The 19,395-nt window shown below is 45.0% G+C and overlaps 1 protein-coding gene across 5 annotated transcripts in view; it reads right to left on the bottom strand.

The window, feature by feature from the left end:
- Positions 1 to 19,395, bottom strand: part of DGCR2 (DiGeorge syndrome critical region gene 2) — a 94,889-nt gene that overhangs the window by 3,714 nt on the left and 71,780 nt on the right. For all 5 annotated transcript variants that reach the window (XM_059140411.1, XM_059140412.1, XM_059140409.1 and 2 more), the window contains 3 exons: positions 6,459 to 6,662; positions 1,810 to 1,962; positions 614 to 850 (listed from right to left, as the gene is read on the bottom strand). In XM_059140411.1, the coding sequence (XP_058996394.1) occupies positions 614 to 850; positions 1,810 to 1,962; positions 6,459 to 6,662 (594 nt within the window). The remainder of the gene's footprint in view (positions 1 to 613; positions 851 to 1,809; positions 1,963 to 6,458; positions 6,663 to 19,395) is intronic.

The raw sequence follows: 19,395 nt of genomic DNA, 5'->3' as shown, positions 1-19,395 counted from the left end.
ACCTGAGTCGCACACCAGGCACAGGGACAAGCCAGGCAGTGGTGAGGAAGCCGGCACGGCCTTTGTGCAACATGGCCCTGTTAGGAACGGGCTTTCAGGGTATCAGACGGATAACAGATCTGAGTCATTGGGGCGAACATCACAGAACCAGTGCTTTCTCCAAAGAACTGCTTCCAGACAGGAGGCAATGTCATGATGGTGTCTCTTGAGCTCATGACACATACACGTGTCTTTAGGGCCAAACAGTTGGCTCTGGGTTGGCCCCTGTAGCTCTGGGTTTGCCCTGTCCCCACAACGACCAGCACCTGGCTCCCCAGCTCTCCACAATGCCCAGCTGGGTACGCCCCAAGGGCTGCTTGCTAACAGGTGTTCACAGGAGGAAGGCCAGTGGCAGTGTGACAACTGCCAGCAGTCCTCTGCATGGGTAACCCTGGGAAGAGCCCGCCTACCGACACATGGCAATATCTTCCACCTTAAATGGAAACCCAAGGGAAAAGCAGAAGACCAGGAGGAAGTGGAGGTTCAGGGTCCTGCGGACTGGGGGGGAGGACCACTGGCTGCACATGGTGGAAGGTTAGTGACGTGCTGCTCCCTGTCCCTGTGGGGGAAGCACCTGCGGGGTCGTAGAACACGCTGTCAGGGTTGATGGAGGCCTCGTAGGGCGGCGGCGGATCATCGGGCTGGTCGATGTCTGGGTACTTATATGCGGTGTAGGGAGGCGGAGGGTCGTGGAAGTGGAACGTGCCGCCTTCCCCATCGTCAGAAAGGTGTAGTGGCGTGAGGCCGGTGCCGAACCCGTCTGGGCCGTAATCAAAGCCAGGGATCCTCCGGCCAAGGTTGAAGTGGTGCACTGTACAACCACAGGGAGACAAGCAATAGAACCACGTCACTCAAAGGCACGCAGCTCAGTCCCCAAGTCACTCACCTCCTCTCGAGGCTGGACCTGCAACCCCAGGCCCAAGGGGTCAGGTATCCTGACTGTCACACTCGTATGCCCAGCTTGCCCACCCGGACCCCCTCCTTCAGTCCATTCCTGGCCCTAACCCATGTGCAACCCCTCACTACTTCCTGCCACTTCTGCTGCCCAGCCATCACCGCACGCTCCCACCTGAGGGTCTCTGAAGCTGACCTGGTGGGAACTGAGGGTCTGAGGAAGGACTACGCTGGCTCTCAGTGCCCTAAGGCCCCCAACTGCAGCTGGCACAGCCCCTCAGTATTCCTGCCACCTTGACTCAAGAGCCCTCGGGCCCTTGGGGTCTGTAACCATCCCACCGCTCCCCACATGGACTGGGGGACTGGGTGCTGGGGAGCCTGGCTTGCTTGCTGAGACAAGGAGCAATTCCAGCTCTACTGAGGGCACAGGCCTCTCACTGCAGAGAACTTGGGCTGAAGAGGGCAAGTCACACCCTAAGCTGCCTAACAGTTCTGGGTATCTGCTGCTCTGCCCCCTCTCCACCCCGCAGGTGGCCCACTCACAGTCCAGGGTGCCAGAAAAGGTAATATCACTGATCAGAACATGCAACAGCAGCTGTGGGTCCTGTTTCAAGGCCTGGAGGGGCGGGGGAGCCTGGGGGCAGCTGGCACTGACAATGTGTCCCTCCCTTCACATATCTAGGGCCTGATTTCAGGTCCCCAGGACAGCTCCTCCAGCTCCTCAGGTGCTGGGGACAAGCTGGGGCATCCCTATCAGTATCTTCTCCTTCTTCCTTGCCCCTTCCTGCTTCCTGTGCCCTCCCAGTCTCTCAAGGGAACCTAGCCTGGAGTGGAGCCTCCACTGGGGCTGTCATTGGCAGGGCGAGCCGCACTCACAGTTGGCTCCGATCAGGGACTCAATGCGTTCCCGCCGCCTCTGGCGAAGCCGGTGGACCATGAAAAGCAGCAGCGACAGGATGAGGAAGGAGGAGATGCAGCTAACGATCAGACGCATCCCACTGGCCATGGAGTCGAATAGGCTGTTGCCATCTGTTACAGGGAGAGGAAGGAAACTGGCTGTTCTCTAAGAGGGGAGACTGACCCCCAGGTGCTTAGTGGTACAGGAAGGCCACAGCCTTTCACCACCAGGCAGGTATGTGGAAAAGGCAAGTGCTTCCTGATTCCCTGCACTTGATGATCTTGGGAGAGACAGAAGAAATGAAACAACTCAAAGTAATGAATACTGCGCTAACACCAAAGAAGAGACGCAAATTGTGGGCCAGGAATAATATTTTACCTTCCAGCCTAGCACTAAGTTCCATTCAATGAGCCCCTTCTGCCTAAGAGGCTCTGCTATAGGTCCCCGTACCCCCAACCACACAGGACAAAATCAGGCACATGTGACCAAGTTCCTGGACCCTAGACCAGGGATGCTCACCTTGGCGACTCTGTAACTCCCAGGGAACATGTGACAACATCTGGAGAGACTCTTGGTCCCCACCAACCCCTCAAGGGTGGAGGCACTATTGGCCTCTGGTGGGTAGAGGCCTGTGGTGCTGCTCAGCAGCTTGCCAAGCACAGTAAGGGCCCACGTCACAGTGCTCAGTACCAAATGTTGACTATGCCCACACGGAGAGAGCCTGCCTTGCCCTGGTGCCCACCAGTGCTTGTCCGATGCTTGCTGTGGGGGGAGCACACGTGGTGAACACTGGAGGAGACGTGAGGGAAGAGAACTTGCGCTGGCTGAGTGCCTACAGGGGGACAGACTTCCCCATGGGCTCTCACTGAGGTGAGATGGGCCACTCATACCAAGTCACAGACTAATAGGACCAGGAAGTGGTCCCGAGAGTACCTGCCTCCACGACCCAGAAGGCAGGCCACAGACTGTTGACTTCCAACTCTGTGACAGCCATGCAGGCAGATCCCCTCCAAGGAGACACTCCATGACCAACAAGGATTCCATGTGAGAGGCCGGGCTCCCGGGGCCCTTCTACTGCTTCTGCTGGCCCAGCCAGCTCCACGCCATTGCAGATGGTCTGAGCTCACTCTTGCCCTCCTCCCACAGGGCCAGGGAGCCTCCCTCAAAGCTGCACTTATTGCTGACAAAACTTGGGAAGTAAACATGTATAAAGGATACATCCTCTCCCCAATTAGCTGCTTTTCTGGTGCCTCTGATCCTCTTCCAGTGTTAAGGGAACATTTTGTCTGTCTGTGGGAGGACGACTGTCAGCTCAGGGGGCTGCTGACATGTCTGTTAATTGGTGGCCAGCTCAGAGATCCCAAGGGGGCACCTGCTTAAGCAACAGTCCCTTTGCAATGACTCTTACTAATCACTTCCAAAATAAACTCAAGGACACAGTAAAGGTCCCTGACCATCCCTCCATGGTGATTACCAGGAAGGAGGAAGCATCCCCTAAAAGAAAGCCACCTGCAGTCAGACACAAAGAAGACAGCACTGTCCTAGGAGACAGAAGCCAGTTCTTGGGTCCTTGGGGACTCACACCATGACTGGTCAGCTATAAATGTTGCCTATCCCAAGGTCATAAAGATTTTTCTATGTTCTCTATTTTCTTTTAATGTACTTAATTTTTTTTAGAGTATATATTTTTCTTCTAGAAGTCTTACAACGTAAGGTTTTCTAGTTAGGTCTTTCACCATTTTTTTTTTTTTTTTAAGATTTTATTTATTTATTTGAGAGAGAGAGAGACAGTGAGAGAGACCGTGAGAGGCGAGAAGGTCAGAGGGAGAAGCAGACTCCCTATGGAGCTGGGAGCCCAATATGGAACTTGATCCTAGGAATCTGGGATCATGACCTAAGCTGAAGGCAGTTGCTTAACCAACTGAGCCACCCAGGCACCCGGTCTATGACCATTTTGAGTTAATTTTTATACATCGTAAGATGTGTAGTTAAAGGTATATATGTATGTATGTGTATATATATATTTTTTAATATGGATGTCCAACTGTTCCAGCACCATCTGTTTAAAGATATCCTTTCCCCATTTAATTGCCTTTGTACTATTGTCAATTATTAGTTGACCATATAAGTGTGGGACTATTTCTAGACTATTTTGTTCCAGTGATCTACGTGTCTCTTCTTCTGATAATACCACACTGTTTTGATTACTATGACCATGCTACTATGACAGTAGGTTTTAAATCAGGTACCATGAGTCCTCCAACTTTTTCTTCTCAAAAACTGTTTTAGCTAGTCTAATTTCCTTTGCCTTTCTACATAAATTTTATTTATTTTTTTAAGTTTTGTTTTGTTTTAAATTTCTAAGTAATCTCTACATCCAATGTGGGACATGAACTTGCAACCCTGAGATCATGAGTTATATGTGTTCCACTGATTGAGCCAGCCAGGCACTCCTCTACATAAATTTTAGAATCAGCTTGTCAATGTCTGTAAAAAGTCTGCTGGAATTTGGGTTAGGACAGCACTGTATCCATAAATAACTTAGGGGTAATTAACTGCCTAATGATATTGAGTCCTATGATCCATGAACATGGTATACCTCTCCTCTGATGTCTTTCATCAGTATTTTATGGTTTGTGCATATATTTGGAAGGCTTATGCCTAAGTCATGTTTTTTGGTGCTACTGTAAATGGTACTTTTTTTTTAGATCTTTAAATTTCCAACTATTCACAGGTAGCATATATAAAAACAATGGAATTTTGTATATTGACTTTGTATGTGGAGACCCTGCTAAACACACTTAATTAATTTTAGTAACTTTCTTGCAGCTCCTTTGCGATTTTCTATGCAGACAATCATATCATCTACTAAAAAAAACAATTTCATTTCCCCTTGTAGTCTGGATACCTTTTCATTTTCTGGCACTGCCCTTGACCTCCTGTAGAACCCTAAACAGAGTGGTGAGAGCAGACATCCTTGCCTTGTGAAGGGGATACTTTCCCAACATCCCAGTTTGGGTGGCAGTTTCTCTGTCGTTGTTGGAATACAGGTACTTCCCAGGAGAAAACACTCAGCTTGGGAAGCAGGCAGGAGCCTGCAAACAGAACACTAAACAAGAGGCAGGAATAAGCCCTGGATAAGCTGCTCTGGCTGCACAGGAGAATGGCCTGCAGCAGCTATGGTCTCAACCAGATGCCATGAAAGCCCTGTTCTGCTGAGAAGTCCTCAGGGCTTGGCAGGCCCTACAGGTCTTACACAGGCCTGGTCATTCTGACAAAGCCTAGATGGAGGGGTAAGGCAATATGGATAGATTCCTAAGAAATGGAATGAGAAACACATGTGATGTGGCTTGTAAAAGCCAGTCTTTGACTCCTGTGGAAGGTAAGTGAGCTGGGGGTTCAGAGTGATGTGGCCAGGACACAGGAGACCTGGTAAGCACCTAATTAGTGCTTGTCAGAATCCCATAGGAATGCATCTTATACAAGCAGGTACGATTTACTCTGTGAGACAGGGAGGCCCAAGTGTACCCTCACTGAGTTCCACTCTCCCTGGTAGGCTCTTCTGTACTCTTCACAGCCGAGTGCACCTCTAGGACTTGTGCCAAAGTGTCTGATTCAGCCAAACCTCAGACACCCTCTGACACTGCTTTGCCCTCTCCCGCAGACGCCCTTCCTGGCATGCAGGGACACTGACAACTCTCTAATTAATGAGAGTTCTAGTTGTTGTGGCTCTCACACACCAGTTCCAACTCCTGTCCCACGAGCACTAAGCAAACCAGTTTCTCCTCCACAGGGGCCCTGAAGGATGGAGATGGCCACCACGCCCTGCCCAAGCTTCTCTTCTACGGGGTCCATGAGCTTAGGGACTTCCACAAGGCCCTGTCCACGTCTGTCTCACACTGCCAAGATAAAAAAACAAATTCATGCTTTTGATTTACAGTTCTCTTGAGATTATGAATTCACAGAGATGCCAACTGCACTGGTGTGGAGAATAATCCAGCATGTTGTATGACTGTGATGCCCACTAACTGTCATACAGAGTACACTGCTCCTGCTGCTCTTTTCTTTTTCCTTTGGAAAGGAAAGGAAGAGGGCTATCTAGAGACCACATGCCTGCATAGTGTCTAATCACAAACACCACCTGGTAGAATGGAGTTAGTTTCTCAAAACTTTCTCCTGAAAGATTTTAGCGGTAGAAATCGATGACTATAAGCAAATAAAAACTGTCATTACCCCCCACTCACCAAACACAGAAAAGAGCTAAAATGGGGACATAAATCTTGAGAGGAGAAAGATAGGTCAGATATAAAGCAATCAGTTACAGCTGATTCATGAACAGGCACCCTCATTCAAATTCAAGTTCACTGATGTACAATACTGGTTACCTACCTGAGAGCTGACACAAGCCAACCTGTGAGGTGGCAGTTAGAGAAGGCCGGGTCATGTGACACACACATGCTCTCAAGAGTAGTTGGCCATCGAAGCTGGCTGAACAGCTCCATAAACAAAATGTTGCTATGCCATGTGCCATGAGCTCTCACGAGTGCCCACCACTGAGAAAGCGAAGGAACATCTGGGCTCCAGCTTAGAACACGGGGGCTGACTTGTGACCCACCATCAGTCTCACCTGGGTCCAGGCACATGAACTTGCAGCATTCCTTGGGGTCCTTGCGGTACTGCTGACAGCCCTGGGGCCTCTCACAGAGGGCAGCCACACACATCTCAGGCTCCCCACCATGGCAGGTGCAGCTCAGGCATGGGTCGTCTCCTTTGGGGGTGAAGTAGAACCCCTCATCCACCACATTGTCCTTGATGTCAACGCATGTTTGACCTGCAACATGCACATACATGCATATACGTATGCATCATTGGGCAGCAGACACGACAATAGAAGAGTTAGCAAGATCAACCAGAGAGCCCTCTCAGTGCCGAAGTGTGTGAGTCTGGCCCACAGCCACAGGAAGTGGCTATCCAAGAGAGGCTGTCACTACAACTCGCTGTTAGGACAAAGCCTGATCAGGGCACACCTGGCCATGAGCCCAGACAGCTGGGAGAGAGAAGAGTGCTAGATGCCAGGGAAAAGCCCATGGAGAAGTGTTTGCTTTCAAGGATTTGCCTAAGCAGTTTACTTAGAAATTTCCTCAGTTTTAAAATGTAGCTGTCATGCATGTTAACCATTTTACAACACATCTGAGAATGTCTCCAATTACTCTCCCAAGAAGCTGCTGGCTCCGCTTGAAAACACAGTCCACTAGTCCTGAGAAACACATAGTAAACTCTGTGCAGAGCTGTTGTGGGGCAGGAGGAAGAGAAATGGCCATCACCAGAGACGAGAGAAAGCTGACAGCTCAGAGCCCTAAGCAAGCCCTAGACACAACAGATGCCTGGAGGAAGGGATGAAGGATGAGGCAGGAGCAGCTCTGCAAAAGACACATGCTCAGTGAAAGGCAAAGGGACATGAGAAGATGTTTGTTTCCATCCCCAAATGGAGTAAAGATACCTAAAAACACGCATCACAAATCCCACAACCATGGGTCTGAGCCTCACTGAAGACTGGGGTTGGGGTGCCGGGGTGGCTCAGTTGTTAGGCACCTGCCTGTGGTTCAGGTCATGATCCTAGAGTCCTGGGATCGAGCCCCACATAAGGCTTCCTGCACAGCGGGAAGCCTGTTCTCTCTCTCCCACTCTCCCTGCTTGTGTTCCCCCTTTTGCTGTCTCTCTCCCTCTGGCAAATTATAAACAAATAAATGAAATTTAAAAAAAAAGAAAGGACTGGAGTCAGATCTACATCGGCTCATGTGGTCAGGAATATGCAGGGCAAGAAACTCACATAGAACTGATCTCTGTTAGAAGAGGGAGAAAAAGAATGAAGAAAAATGAGCAGCCCTCAGAGAAACATGGGACACCACTGAGTGCACCATCACACACAAAACAGAAGTACCAGAAGAAGAAGAGAGCAGAAGGAGCAGAAAAAAGTATCTGAGGAAATAACAGCTGAAAACTTCCCAAACTCATTGAAAACAAAACCTATACATGTAGGAAGCGTAACAAACTCCAAGTTGGATAAATACAAAGAGCCCTAAGCACGTCAGACACACACATCATAGTAAAAGTGCTAACATCGAAGAAAATGTGAAAACCTTAAGAACAGCAGGCCAGAAATGACACGTTACTTATAAGAGAACCCCGTAAGGCTAACTAACAAATGATTTCTCAGAAGAAAAAAGAGAGATGAGAAGGCAGTGGGATAACATACTCAAGATGCTCAAAGAAAAAACTATCAGAATCCTACACCCAGCAAACCTAGCTTTCAAAACCTGAAGGCAACATAAAGACTTTCCCCAAACAGACAAGACCTAATTTGCCGCATTCACACATGCCTTATAAGTAATAACAAAGGAAGGTCTTTTTTTTTTTTTTTTTTTTTGAGGGAGAGAGATTGAGCATGAGGGGAGGGAGGGGCAGAGAGAGGGAAAGGGAGCCTCCTAAGCAGACTCCACATGAAGTGCAGAGCCTGACACAGGGTCAGACACAGAGCTCTATCTCACAACCCTGAGATCATGACCAAGAGTCGGACACTTAACCGACTGAGCCACCCAGGCACCTCACCCCAAAGGAAGTTCTTAAGGCTAAAAGAAAGTGATCCTCCGAGAGCAATTTGGATCTATACAAAAAACCAAAAGGCGCTAGAAAAGATAATCATGTGATTATGAAAGTCAATATAGTTTTTTTTTCTTAAAGATTTATTTGACAGAGAAAGACACAGCGAGAGAGGGAACACAGGCAGGGGGAGTGGGAGAGGGAGAAGCAGGCTTCCCGCTGAGCAGGTAGCCCAATGTAGGGCTCAATCCCAGGACCCTGGGATCATGACTTGAGCTGAAGGCAGACGCTTAACAACTGAGCCACCCAGTTGCTCCATAAATGAATATTTTTTCCCTCTTAACTGAATGAAAAAGCAATTGTAAGAGATATTGTGTTTATGGGGTGCCTGGGTGGCTCAGTCAGTTAAGTGGCTGCCTCTGGCTCAGGTCATGATCTCAGGGTCCTGGAATTGAGCCCGCTTCTCCCTTCCCTCTGCCTGCCACTCTGCCTACTTGTGCTCTCTATCTCTCTTTGAAATAAATAAATAAAATCTTAAAAAAAGATATTGTGTTTATAACATAGTATTGGGCCTCTAACATACAGAAATGTAATGTATGTGTTTGCTGATAACAGCCCAAAGGAGGTGTGTGGAAGCAAAGCTGCTCCATGCTAAAGAAATGACTGGAGGTGGTAATTAAGAATGTTTTGTTTGTTTGCAACACTAATAGACCTAATGTGTATAATGATAATACCAGAGAACGAAAGAAAGGAAATTGGGTTTTAAGAGGTTAACATTCCACATATCACTGAAATGAACCTAGTATCAATCTGAAGCGAATGTGAATAAAATGTATATCGTAGAATATATATATAGATATACACGGAGTTAGTGTTAATAGTTACAGTTACCTCTGAATATACTAAAAAGCACTGAATGGTACACTTTAAATGAGTGAATTGTCAAGTATGTGAATTATATCATAATAAAGCTGTTAAAAAAAAGAGAGAGATGATGGCTGAGATCTTCCCATTATTAATAAAACACATAAATCCCCAGGGGTCCTAAAAGGACCAATAAAAATAAATCAGTAACTTGGGACGCCTGGGTGGCTCAGTTGGTTAAGCCACTGCCTTTGGCTCAGGTCATGATCCCAGGGTCCTGGGATTGAGTTCTGCATCAGGCACCTTGCTCATTGGGGGCCTGCTTCTCTCTCTGCTTCTGCCTGCCATTCTGCCTGCTTGTGCACTCTCTCTCTCTCTCTCTAACAAATAAATAAATTAATTAAATTTTTAAAAAAATCAACGACTAGACACAGTGTGATGAAACCTCAGCATATCAATGAAGAAACTCTCAAAAGCGACAAGAGAGAAAGATTACCTGCTGTTCTGTGTACCTCCGGGCAATGGTCAGTCAGGTGTGGCCACAAGGTGGGGTACAGGGGAGGCAGGGGAAAACAATGTGCATTATACTCATAGGTTCTGGATGGACAGAATCATTGCACACCAAGAAGGGATCACACAGGAAGAACACCAAGCGTGCTACTCAACCAAGTGGGGGTGGGGAGCAGAGAAGGAGTGAGGAGCCACAGCAAGTGCTTTACTGGGGGTCAGGGCCGAGTACACAAGCAAAGGCATGGGGGGATTTCACTGGAACACTTGACCATCACTAGGTCACAGTCAGAAGGGAAGAAGGAGAACTCATGGCAGAGGCTGACCTTATCACACTGGGGCACCTGGCCACCTTGGCAGGGTGCTCACGGTCTGCTCGTGGAGCAAGAAGATAAGAAGTTTTAAAATTTATAATATACCTAACAAACCAAGGAAAGGCATATGAGAGTTCAGAGTAAGGAACAGGCAGAAACAATAAAATACCATCTTCAAAGTCTTGAGAAAAAGTAACTGTTAACCAACAGATCTAGACCCAGCTAAACGAACATTCAGGACTGGGGGCAAAAAATACAGACCTTTCGTTCAGAGAGTAGAAGAGTGTAGCAATAACACCAAAGCCACGTCTCAAAGAGCTCCTGAAGAATGTATCTGAGAAATAAAAAGCTGAACCCAGAAAGAAGTGGGATGCGAGAAGAAATAATAAAGAAACTGATGAACATGTGAGGAAAGGTACACAAATGCTAACTTTGTAAAACAGAAAGTGATTCATCTCAGAAGTATAAAAACAAAGTAAACGTAAAATAATGGACAAGTACATGTAAGTCAGAAGCTGTGGAACAACTGGAGCAAAAGCCATATATAGAGTGGGGTTTTTTTGTTTTTAAAACTTTTTATTTTTAGGTGCACAGGGAAGTGTGTCAACTGGCCCTTCAAAGAATTGAGCTTTAGGGCTGAAATGGCTGCCACTGGAGAAAAAACAAAACAAAAAAACCCCTCTGCTTTCCAATTCCAGCTGACAGTGACTTTTTGACTGATACCCATAAAAGAACTCATTCAAAAGCACACTTGTCCTGAGCAGCCTGTGAGGTCCCTTGGGAATTCATTGTCTAGGGAAGGGGAGGTGTACCTAAGCTGCAGACGCATGGCACATGCTCTGCAGAATTGGATGATAAGGGCTGGTTACAAGCATCTTCCCAATGTCCCTTTTTAAGCCTTCTTAGAAGCTGGTTCGCACAGTGAGTAGAAATTAGGCCCCCTGCAGTTTAGATCTTCCTCACTTGATCAGTGAACGCGAAGTGGCACCGGTCCACTGCAAATTACAGGCTTCATTAGGGAGAAAAGAAATTACTTACTGCGCAGCAAATTCTGTAAATTTGTAATTCAGATCTTAGAATGGCCTCACAACATAGGGTCTTTGTATTAACAGGAAGGAAATTAGAGACACTGACTGCCTTCAGATAAAAAAAAAATAAATCCATTATGCCTTTTAAAAACGTAAGGGTAACCACTAACATGACAGGCATATATAACACAATTTCTGAACCAGTATAGGAAAAAAAAGAGACTAGAGAAAAGTTAAGTTCATGTAAGTCTGGAAAAGATAAAAGGAAGAAAAATCCTGCATAAACAGCAGAGAATAAGGTGCCAAAATCAATTTGAAGACTGAATTAAAAAGAGTACAAAAAGGCAAAATGAAAGGAAGCTAGCACAAAAAGATGTAATAATAATGAAAAAAAATGAAAATAGTTCACATGTGTTGAGAGCTTTCTATGTGACAGGGACTGTCCATCCCAGGACACTGAGATCATGACCCGCTAAGGGGGGAGCCTGTTTCCTCCTCTCTCTCTCTCTGCCTGCTTCTCTGCCTACTTGTGATCTGCCTCTGTCAAATAAATAAATAAAATCCTAAAAAAGAAAAGAAAAGGGTAAACCTAATGAAAGTAAAAGGATAGAAACTGACAGTAGAAATTAATGGCCCAGGGGCACCTGGGTGGCTCAGTGGGTTAAGCCTCTGCCTTCGGCTCAGGTCATGATCTCAGGGTCCTGGGATCGAGCCCTGCATCGGGCTCTCTGCTCAGCAAGGAGCCTTCTTACCCCTCTCTTTCTGCCTGCCTCTCTGCCTATTGTGAAATCTCTCTCTCTGTCCAATAAATAAATAATCATATGATCTATAACCTATGGTAAGAATGATTTCCTAGAAGGGGGAAATATACCGACTACAAAACGATAGGAGGCTCAGGTCATGATCTCAGGATTCTGGGATGTAGCCCCGCATCAGGCACTCTGCTCAGCAGGGAACCTATTCCCCCTGCTCTCTCTCTGCCTGCTTGACTATTGTGAACTCTCTCTGCCAAATAAATAAATAAAATCTTAAAAAAATAAAAAAAGAACAAAATTAACAGCACAGAAAACAGATACACAATAGTGAGAATCCATTACTACCCAAAACCGAATATTCACAAAGATGAATCAAAGAGTCAAACCTTCAGGAAGACTAACCAAGAAAGAAGAAAGTATAAATAATATTATGAATCAAAAGGTCAAAGTGATATATACGTATGCTTCCAAAAAATCACAAGAGAATGCTTAGAGAATTGTACAAGAATGAAGCAGAAAATTTAGATATATAGGTTATGTCCTAAATAAATATGACTTATTGAACTGACTGAAAAGGAGCCAGGAAACTTGAGTACATCTATAATCATGAAAACAACTAAATTAGTATGAAAAATCTATATCCAGGATATCCACACATGGACACACACATATGCAGGCACACACACCAGTCTCAGCTCTGTCCACTGAAAGGGCGTAAAAGCCATGAATATAACTAATGCCCAGGTCCTCCAAGGCACTCTGGGGGAAGGCTGAGTCCAGAGAGTACAAGATGAACTAGAAAAAGAAAGCAAACAGAAGGAAATAATAAAAAGCAATCATCAGCGAAACTGAAAGAGAATAATCAATGATACAAAAAGCTGGTTCTCAAGAAAAATCGACAGAACTGATAAACCTCTAGCAAAATCAAACTGGGAAAAACTCAAATCACCGAGGGCAGGAATGAAATAGGGGACATCACATAAATCCTGCCGTCATAAGGTTAATAAGAGAACACCATGAACAACTCTATGCCCATAATCTGAGTACTTGCAAGAAATGGATCAATTCTTTTTTTTTTTTAAGATTTTATTTATTTATTTGAAAGACAGAGATCACAAGCAGACAAAGAGGCAGGCAGAGAGAGAGGAAGGGAAGCAGGCTCCCTGCAGAGCAGAGAGCCCGATGTGGGGCTCAATCCCAGGACTCTGGGATCAAGACCTGAGCCGAAGGCAGAGGCTTTAACCCACTGAGCCACCCAGGCGCCCCAAGAAATGGATCAATTCTTTGCAAACCAGAAATTATCAAAAATTCACTCAATGTGAAACAGACAATCTGAACAGTCGTGTAACCAACAACTAAGTAGAAAGCATAATTTAAAAACTAGCCCCCAAAGAAATCTCAGGACCAAGTGGATTCACTGCAGAATTCGACCACTACAGACAGTGGCTGCAAGTGGGTGTGGTTATAAAGCAATAATAGGGAGGCTCTTTATGGTGCTGGATCTACTCATATCTCAACTGCGTTAAAGGAACCTACACAAGTAGGGGCGCCTGGCTGGCTCAGTGGTTAAAGCCTCTGCCTTTGGCTTGGATCATGATCCCAGGGTCCTGGGATTGAGCCCCACTTTGGGCTCTCTGCTCCGCAGGGAGCCTGCTTCCTCCTGCCTCTCTGCCTACTTTTGATCTCTATCTGTCCAATTAAATAAATAAAATCTCTTAAAAAAAAAAAGGAACCTACACAAGTAATAAAATTCTATAAATCCCTCTCTCTCTCTCACACACACACACACACGTGCACAAGCATAAATGAATACAAGTAAACCTGAAAATAGCTGAATAAGATCAGTGGATTATGTCCAAGTCAATAATCCTGGTTGTGATTATATACTACAGTTTTGCAAAACACTCCCATTTGGGGGAATAGGGAAAATATATTAATGGATCGCTCTAATTTACTTTAAATGCATCTGAACCTACAGGATCTCAATAAAAATGTCAATTTCAAAAAAAAAATAATAAATAAATAAATACACACACATACATATATACCAGCATAAATGGGTCAAATTAACCATAAAAATAAATAATGGTACTCATGAATTATAATCCATCTTATATAATAAAAATCCAAGAGTGCATTCTAATACAAATAAAGAGATTAATAAATGGGGGAGAAGGGAATGCTCTTCCTTACAAAAGAATGCCCACTAGTACACATGGAAGGAATGAGAGTTAAAAAATTGCCAGTACATGGCAGCATCAGCAGGTACGAGTCTGATAAGGAACAAGAATTTTACAGGGCCTCAAAGGATCTCTTCACATATTACTTATTAATTTCAAAATGGGAAAAACTAAGACTTTATAGTACAGAAATCTGGGAGGTACAACCTTAATCCAGGGATCAAAGCTAATGTCACCAATGTCAGGGCAAAGTGACACCACATGCCTCATGATGTATCTAAGAGACTAAATACACAGACGATGGCTAGGCCATATGACAACACAGCTCTGACACCACTCCTGCAGCGACCAGCCCAGAACATTGAGGATTTAGTCGATGACTATGAGCTTGCCTATTTTTTCCCACACTTCCAAGGCAGGATTCAGCAGAGAAAGCCAAGTATGTGCCTCAAATGAATTGGCCCAATTGCCAAGCTTGTCGTTAGCCTGCTCCCAGCTTCCCACCCAACTGCTCCTAATCAGAGCACTGGAACCCTTCAGGGCACTGGTGAAAAACCCTTGTGATTGATCCACAACTTTAGCTGGAGCTGTGAAGGCCACACACATTAAGACAGCTAGCTGCAAGAGACAGTCTCCCTGAAGGGTGGCGCAAAGGGAAAATCTCAAGCGGAGGGCAGAGCAGACATTAAGAAGAGCCCTTTGGAGAAATGACAGATGTTGGCGAGGGTGTGGAGAAAGGGGAACCCTCCTGCACTGTTGGTGGGAATGCAAGCTGGTTCAGCATCTCTGAGAAACAGTATGGAAGTTCCTCAAAAAGTTGAAAAAAATGGTACCCTACGACCCAGCAATTGCACTACTGGGTATTTACCCCCAAAGATACAAATGTAGTGATCCTAAGGGACACCTGCACCCCAATGTTTATAGCAGCAATGTCCACAAGAGCCAAACTATGGAAAGAGCCTAGATAACTATCAACAGGGGAACAAGATAACCATCAATAGGGGAATGGATAAAGAAGATGTGGTATGGGGCGCCTGGGTGGCTCAGCTGGTTAAATGACAGCCTTCGGCTCAGGCCATGATCCTGGAGTCCTGGGATTGAGTCCTGCATCAAGCTCTCTGCTCAGCGGGGAGTCTGCTTCTCCCACCGACCTCTCTCCTCTCATGCTCGCTCTCTTAAATAAATAATATAATCTTAAAAAGAAAAAAGAAAGATGTGGTGTATATATATACACAATGGAGTATTATGCAGCCATCAACCCCCCCCACACCAAAATCTTGCCATTTACAACGATGCAGATGGAACTAGAGGGTATTATACTGAGCGAAATAAGTCAATCAGAGAAAGACAATTATCATGTGATCTCACTGATATGAGGAATCTGAGAAATAAGACAGAGGATCATAGCGGAAAGGAGGGAAAAATGAAACAAGACGAAACCAGAGAGGGAGACAAACCATGAGACACTCTTACTCTCAGGAGACAATCCTCTGAGGGTTGCTGGAGGGAAGCAGGTGGGAGGGTTGGGATGCCTGGGTGATGGACATTGGGAGGGTAGGTGCTATGGTGAGAGCTGTGAATTATGTAAGACTGATGAATCACAGACCTGTACCCCTAAAACAAACAATACATTTGCCAATAACAAAAATAAAATAAAGTGGAAAAAAAAAAAAAAAAGAAGAGCCCCTTGGAAAATCAACTCCACTCTAGACACAAGGCAGCTACTGAATATGAAAGCTGGGATGCATGGAGGATACCTACAGCCCAGCCCCAAACCTGCCCACACTGGCCCCCTACACCACCACTGCAGTAAAAACCCTTCCTACACGCAAGTCCTATCAGAAGGAAAGGCAAGCCTCTTTCCATGGACCAAAACCACCTAGTGAACTCAATCTCTACTGTCCTACACAAGCTGTCTGATCTTCGACAAAATATTACAAGGCATAAAAAAGCCGGAAAAAAATAACCCAGAAAAACTCCAGAGACGAGTATATCAATCAAACTACACTCAAATAAAGGAACCATCCCACAGATAATTTAAAATACTATGATGAATATGTTAAAAGCTCTAATGGAAAATGCAGATAATATATGAGATGAAAAATTCCACAGAGATGGAAACTCAGGAAAGAATAAAACAGCAACACCTGGGTGGTTCAGCTGGTTAAACGGCTGGTTAAACGGCTTGGGTCATGATCTCAGGGGTCTTGGCATCAAGTCCCTCTGCTCAGTGGGGAGTCTGCTTCTCCTTTCCCTTTGCCCCTCACCTTGTGCTCTCTCTCTTTCTCGCAAATAAATAAATAAAATCTTTTTTTTTTTTTTTTTAAATAGAAAAGCTAGAAATGAAAAACACAAAAAATGTCAAAAACGAACAGGTGAAAAATGCCATCAGTGGTCTCATAAGCAGACTCAGCAAAGCTAAGGAAAGAATTAGTAAAACATGTCAACAGAAATTACTCAAACTGAAAGACAAAAAAGAAATTAAAGAAACACTACAACTAAATGCAATGCCTGATTCTGGACTGGATCTTGAACCAGGAAAGAAGTAGCTATAAGGTGTATTATTGAAACAACTGACAAAACTGCCATAACAAATTGTGGATTACTGTTTAGCACTAATCCCATGTTAAATGTCCTGATTTTGATAACTGTGTCATGGTTATGTAAGTGTGTGTCCTGGTTCTTATGAAATACAGCAAATATTTAGGCCTCGAAGGTTCAGTATCTTTGGTTTACTCTCAAATGGTTTGGAATAAATATGCAGAGAAAAAATGATAAGCAAATATGGCAAAAAACAAATTAACTGATGAATCTGCATAGGCGGTATAGGAGAGGAAGTTCCTTGTACCATTCCCACAACTTTTCCCTAAGCTTGAAATTAGTGGACTCTTGATTAAGGGTGCTGACCTCTGCATAGTTGAAAATCCACGTGTACCTGCTGACTCCCCCAAAAATGTAACTACTAATAGTCTACTGCTGACCCAAAGTCTTACAGATAAACATGAACAATTAACACAGATTTTGTATATGATATGCATTATATACTTTACTCTTACAATAAGCTAAAGAAAAAAGTATTAAGAAAATCATAAAAAAAGAAAACACATTTTCAACAGTATATTGTATTTACTGAAAAAAAAAAAACAAAAAAACCCCACATATAAGTGGATTTAAACCCATGTTATTCAAGTACCAACTCTGTATCTAAATAACAAGTTATAAAGTCCCCCACCTCCCAGGACCATATAGTCCCATAGGGTATGGCCTACCAAACACTCAAGGACAAGATCATTCCCAACTACTGCAGACTTAGAAACTCGTAAAAAAGAAAGCTTCCCGGGGCACCTCAGTGGCTCAGTGGGTTAAGCTTCTGCCTTCAACTCAGGTCATGGTCTCAGGGTCCTGGGATTGCGCCCTGCATTGGGCTCTCTGCTCAGTGGGGAGCCTGCTTCCCCCCAACCTGCCTGCCACTCTGCCTACTTGTGATCTCTCTGTCAAATAAATAAATAAATAAAATCTTTTAAAAAAAGAATAAATTGAATATAAATGTGATACAAAAACTAGTCAAGGAGAACAGAGAAAAGAACCACTAACAGGACAAGCTCACTTCTTAAAGGAGTTTCAAAAATCCTAAATAAAATATCAGCCAAGCAAAGCCAGTAATACACATAAAAGAATCCCAAAGATGGTTTAATATCAGAAATCTACTAACGTAAAAAAGTAAATGATAAATAAAGCCATATAATATAAACTAAATAGTAATATAAATCAGTAAAGAAGAAAAGCCACACGATCCCAGTAAGTGCAGAAAAGGCATTTGCATTTTTGTAATGTCGAAATTCCCAGCAAATTACAGGAGTGGAAAGGTATACTTTCTTAACCTCAAAAAGGTATTTTCTTAATCTTTTTTTTTCCTTTTAAGATTTATTTTATTTGTCAGAGAGAAAGACTGAGAGAAGGAGAGCACAAGCAGAGGGAGCAGCCGGCAGAGGGAGAAGCAGGCTCCTTGCTGAACAAGGAGTCCGATGTGGGGCTCCATCCTGGGACCCTGGGATCGTGACCTGAGCTGAAGGCAGACACTCAACTGACTGAGCCACCCAGGCATTCCGTAATTTCTCAATCTTTTTTTTTTTAAAGTTTTTTTTTCTTTTTCTGATTTTTTTGACAGAGAGAGACAAAGAGGGAGAGGGAACACAAGCAGGGGGCAGGGGGAGAGGGAGAAGGCTTCCTGCCGAGCAGGGAACCTGATATGGGCCTCAATTCCAGGACCCCAGGATCATGACCTGAGCCAAAGGCAGACTCTTAACAACTGAGCCACCCAGGCGCCCCCATATTTTCTCAATCCTGAAGAAAGTTCCATATTTATTTTTTTACGATTTTATTTATTTGACAGACAGAGATCACAAGTAGGCAGAGAGAGAGAGGAGGAAGCAGGCTCCCTGCGGAGCAGAGAGCCCGAAGTGGGGCTCGATCCCAGGACCCTGGGATCATGACCTGAGCCAAAGGCAGAGATTTAACCCACTGAGTCTCCCACGTGCCCCAAAAGTTCCATATTTAACACTGAAACACGAGAAGCTTTCCCTTTGAGGCTGGGAAGATAAGTTTATGCTCACTACCAGCACTTCTAATCAACAGTACACTGGAGTCCTTAGCAAGTAAAGAAATACCAAGGGAAAAAACAAAGAAATAAAAAGTCAAAGATTTAAAAGAAGACACGAAAATGCGTAAATAGAAAAATCTAGCAGAATCCAACCAGGTAAGCGTTCTAATAATGGAGTTCGAAAATGAATCCTAAGGAAAATGCTGAGAGTCAGCAACAGAAAGGACAAGAGCGAGGCAGGGAAGCCCAGCACTGGCCAGGAGGATGTATCCCAAGGCTCCTGTAAAGACAGTATGGTATCAGCACAGGACTGACAAACAGGCAAGGGTCAGAATGGAGTCCAGAAATTGGCTCAGACATCTACGAACCCCTGATGAATGATAAATCAGTGTGGAAGGGAATGATAGTCCAAAACAATGGTGCTGAGACCATCAGTTGCCCCCCCAGACGGCCAACATGCTGCCTCTGGGTGAGATTCGTCCCTCCTCCCACCACAGAGGGGCCTGGGTAGGGGGCCCTACCCTTAGTAAGCACAACACACTGTGTGTCCCTGAAGCCAGAAGAGACCTCGATGTGGAATATGGGTGAGTGAGCAGACAGAGGGACAGAGGAGGATCACAGACGAAGCTGGGGGAGTGGTCCAGACCCAGCATGGGCAGTCTTGGAAAGACCCAAGGAGAGTGCAGGTGGGTGACCAGGGGAGTCAGTGGCTCCAA

This window comes from Mustela lutreola, chromosome 11, assembly GCF_030435805.1.
Source record: "Mustela lutreola isolate mMusLut2 chromosome 11, mMusLut2.pri, whole genome shotgun sequence".
NCBI classification, from domain to species: Eukaryota; Metazoa; Chordata; class Mammalia; order Carnivora; family Mustelidae; genus Mustela; species Mustela lutreola.
This window is presented reverse-complemented; position numbering and strand designations above follow the sequence as displayed.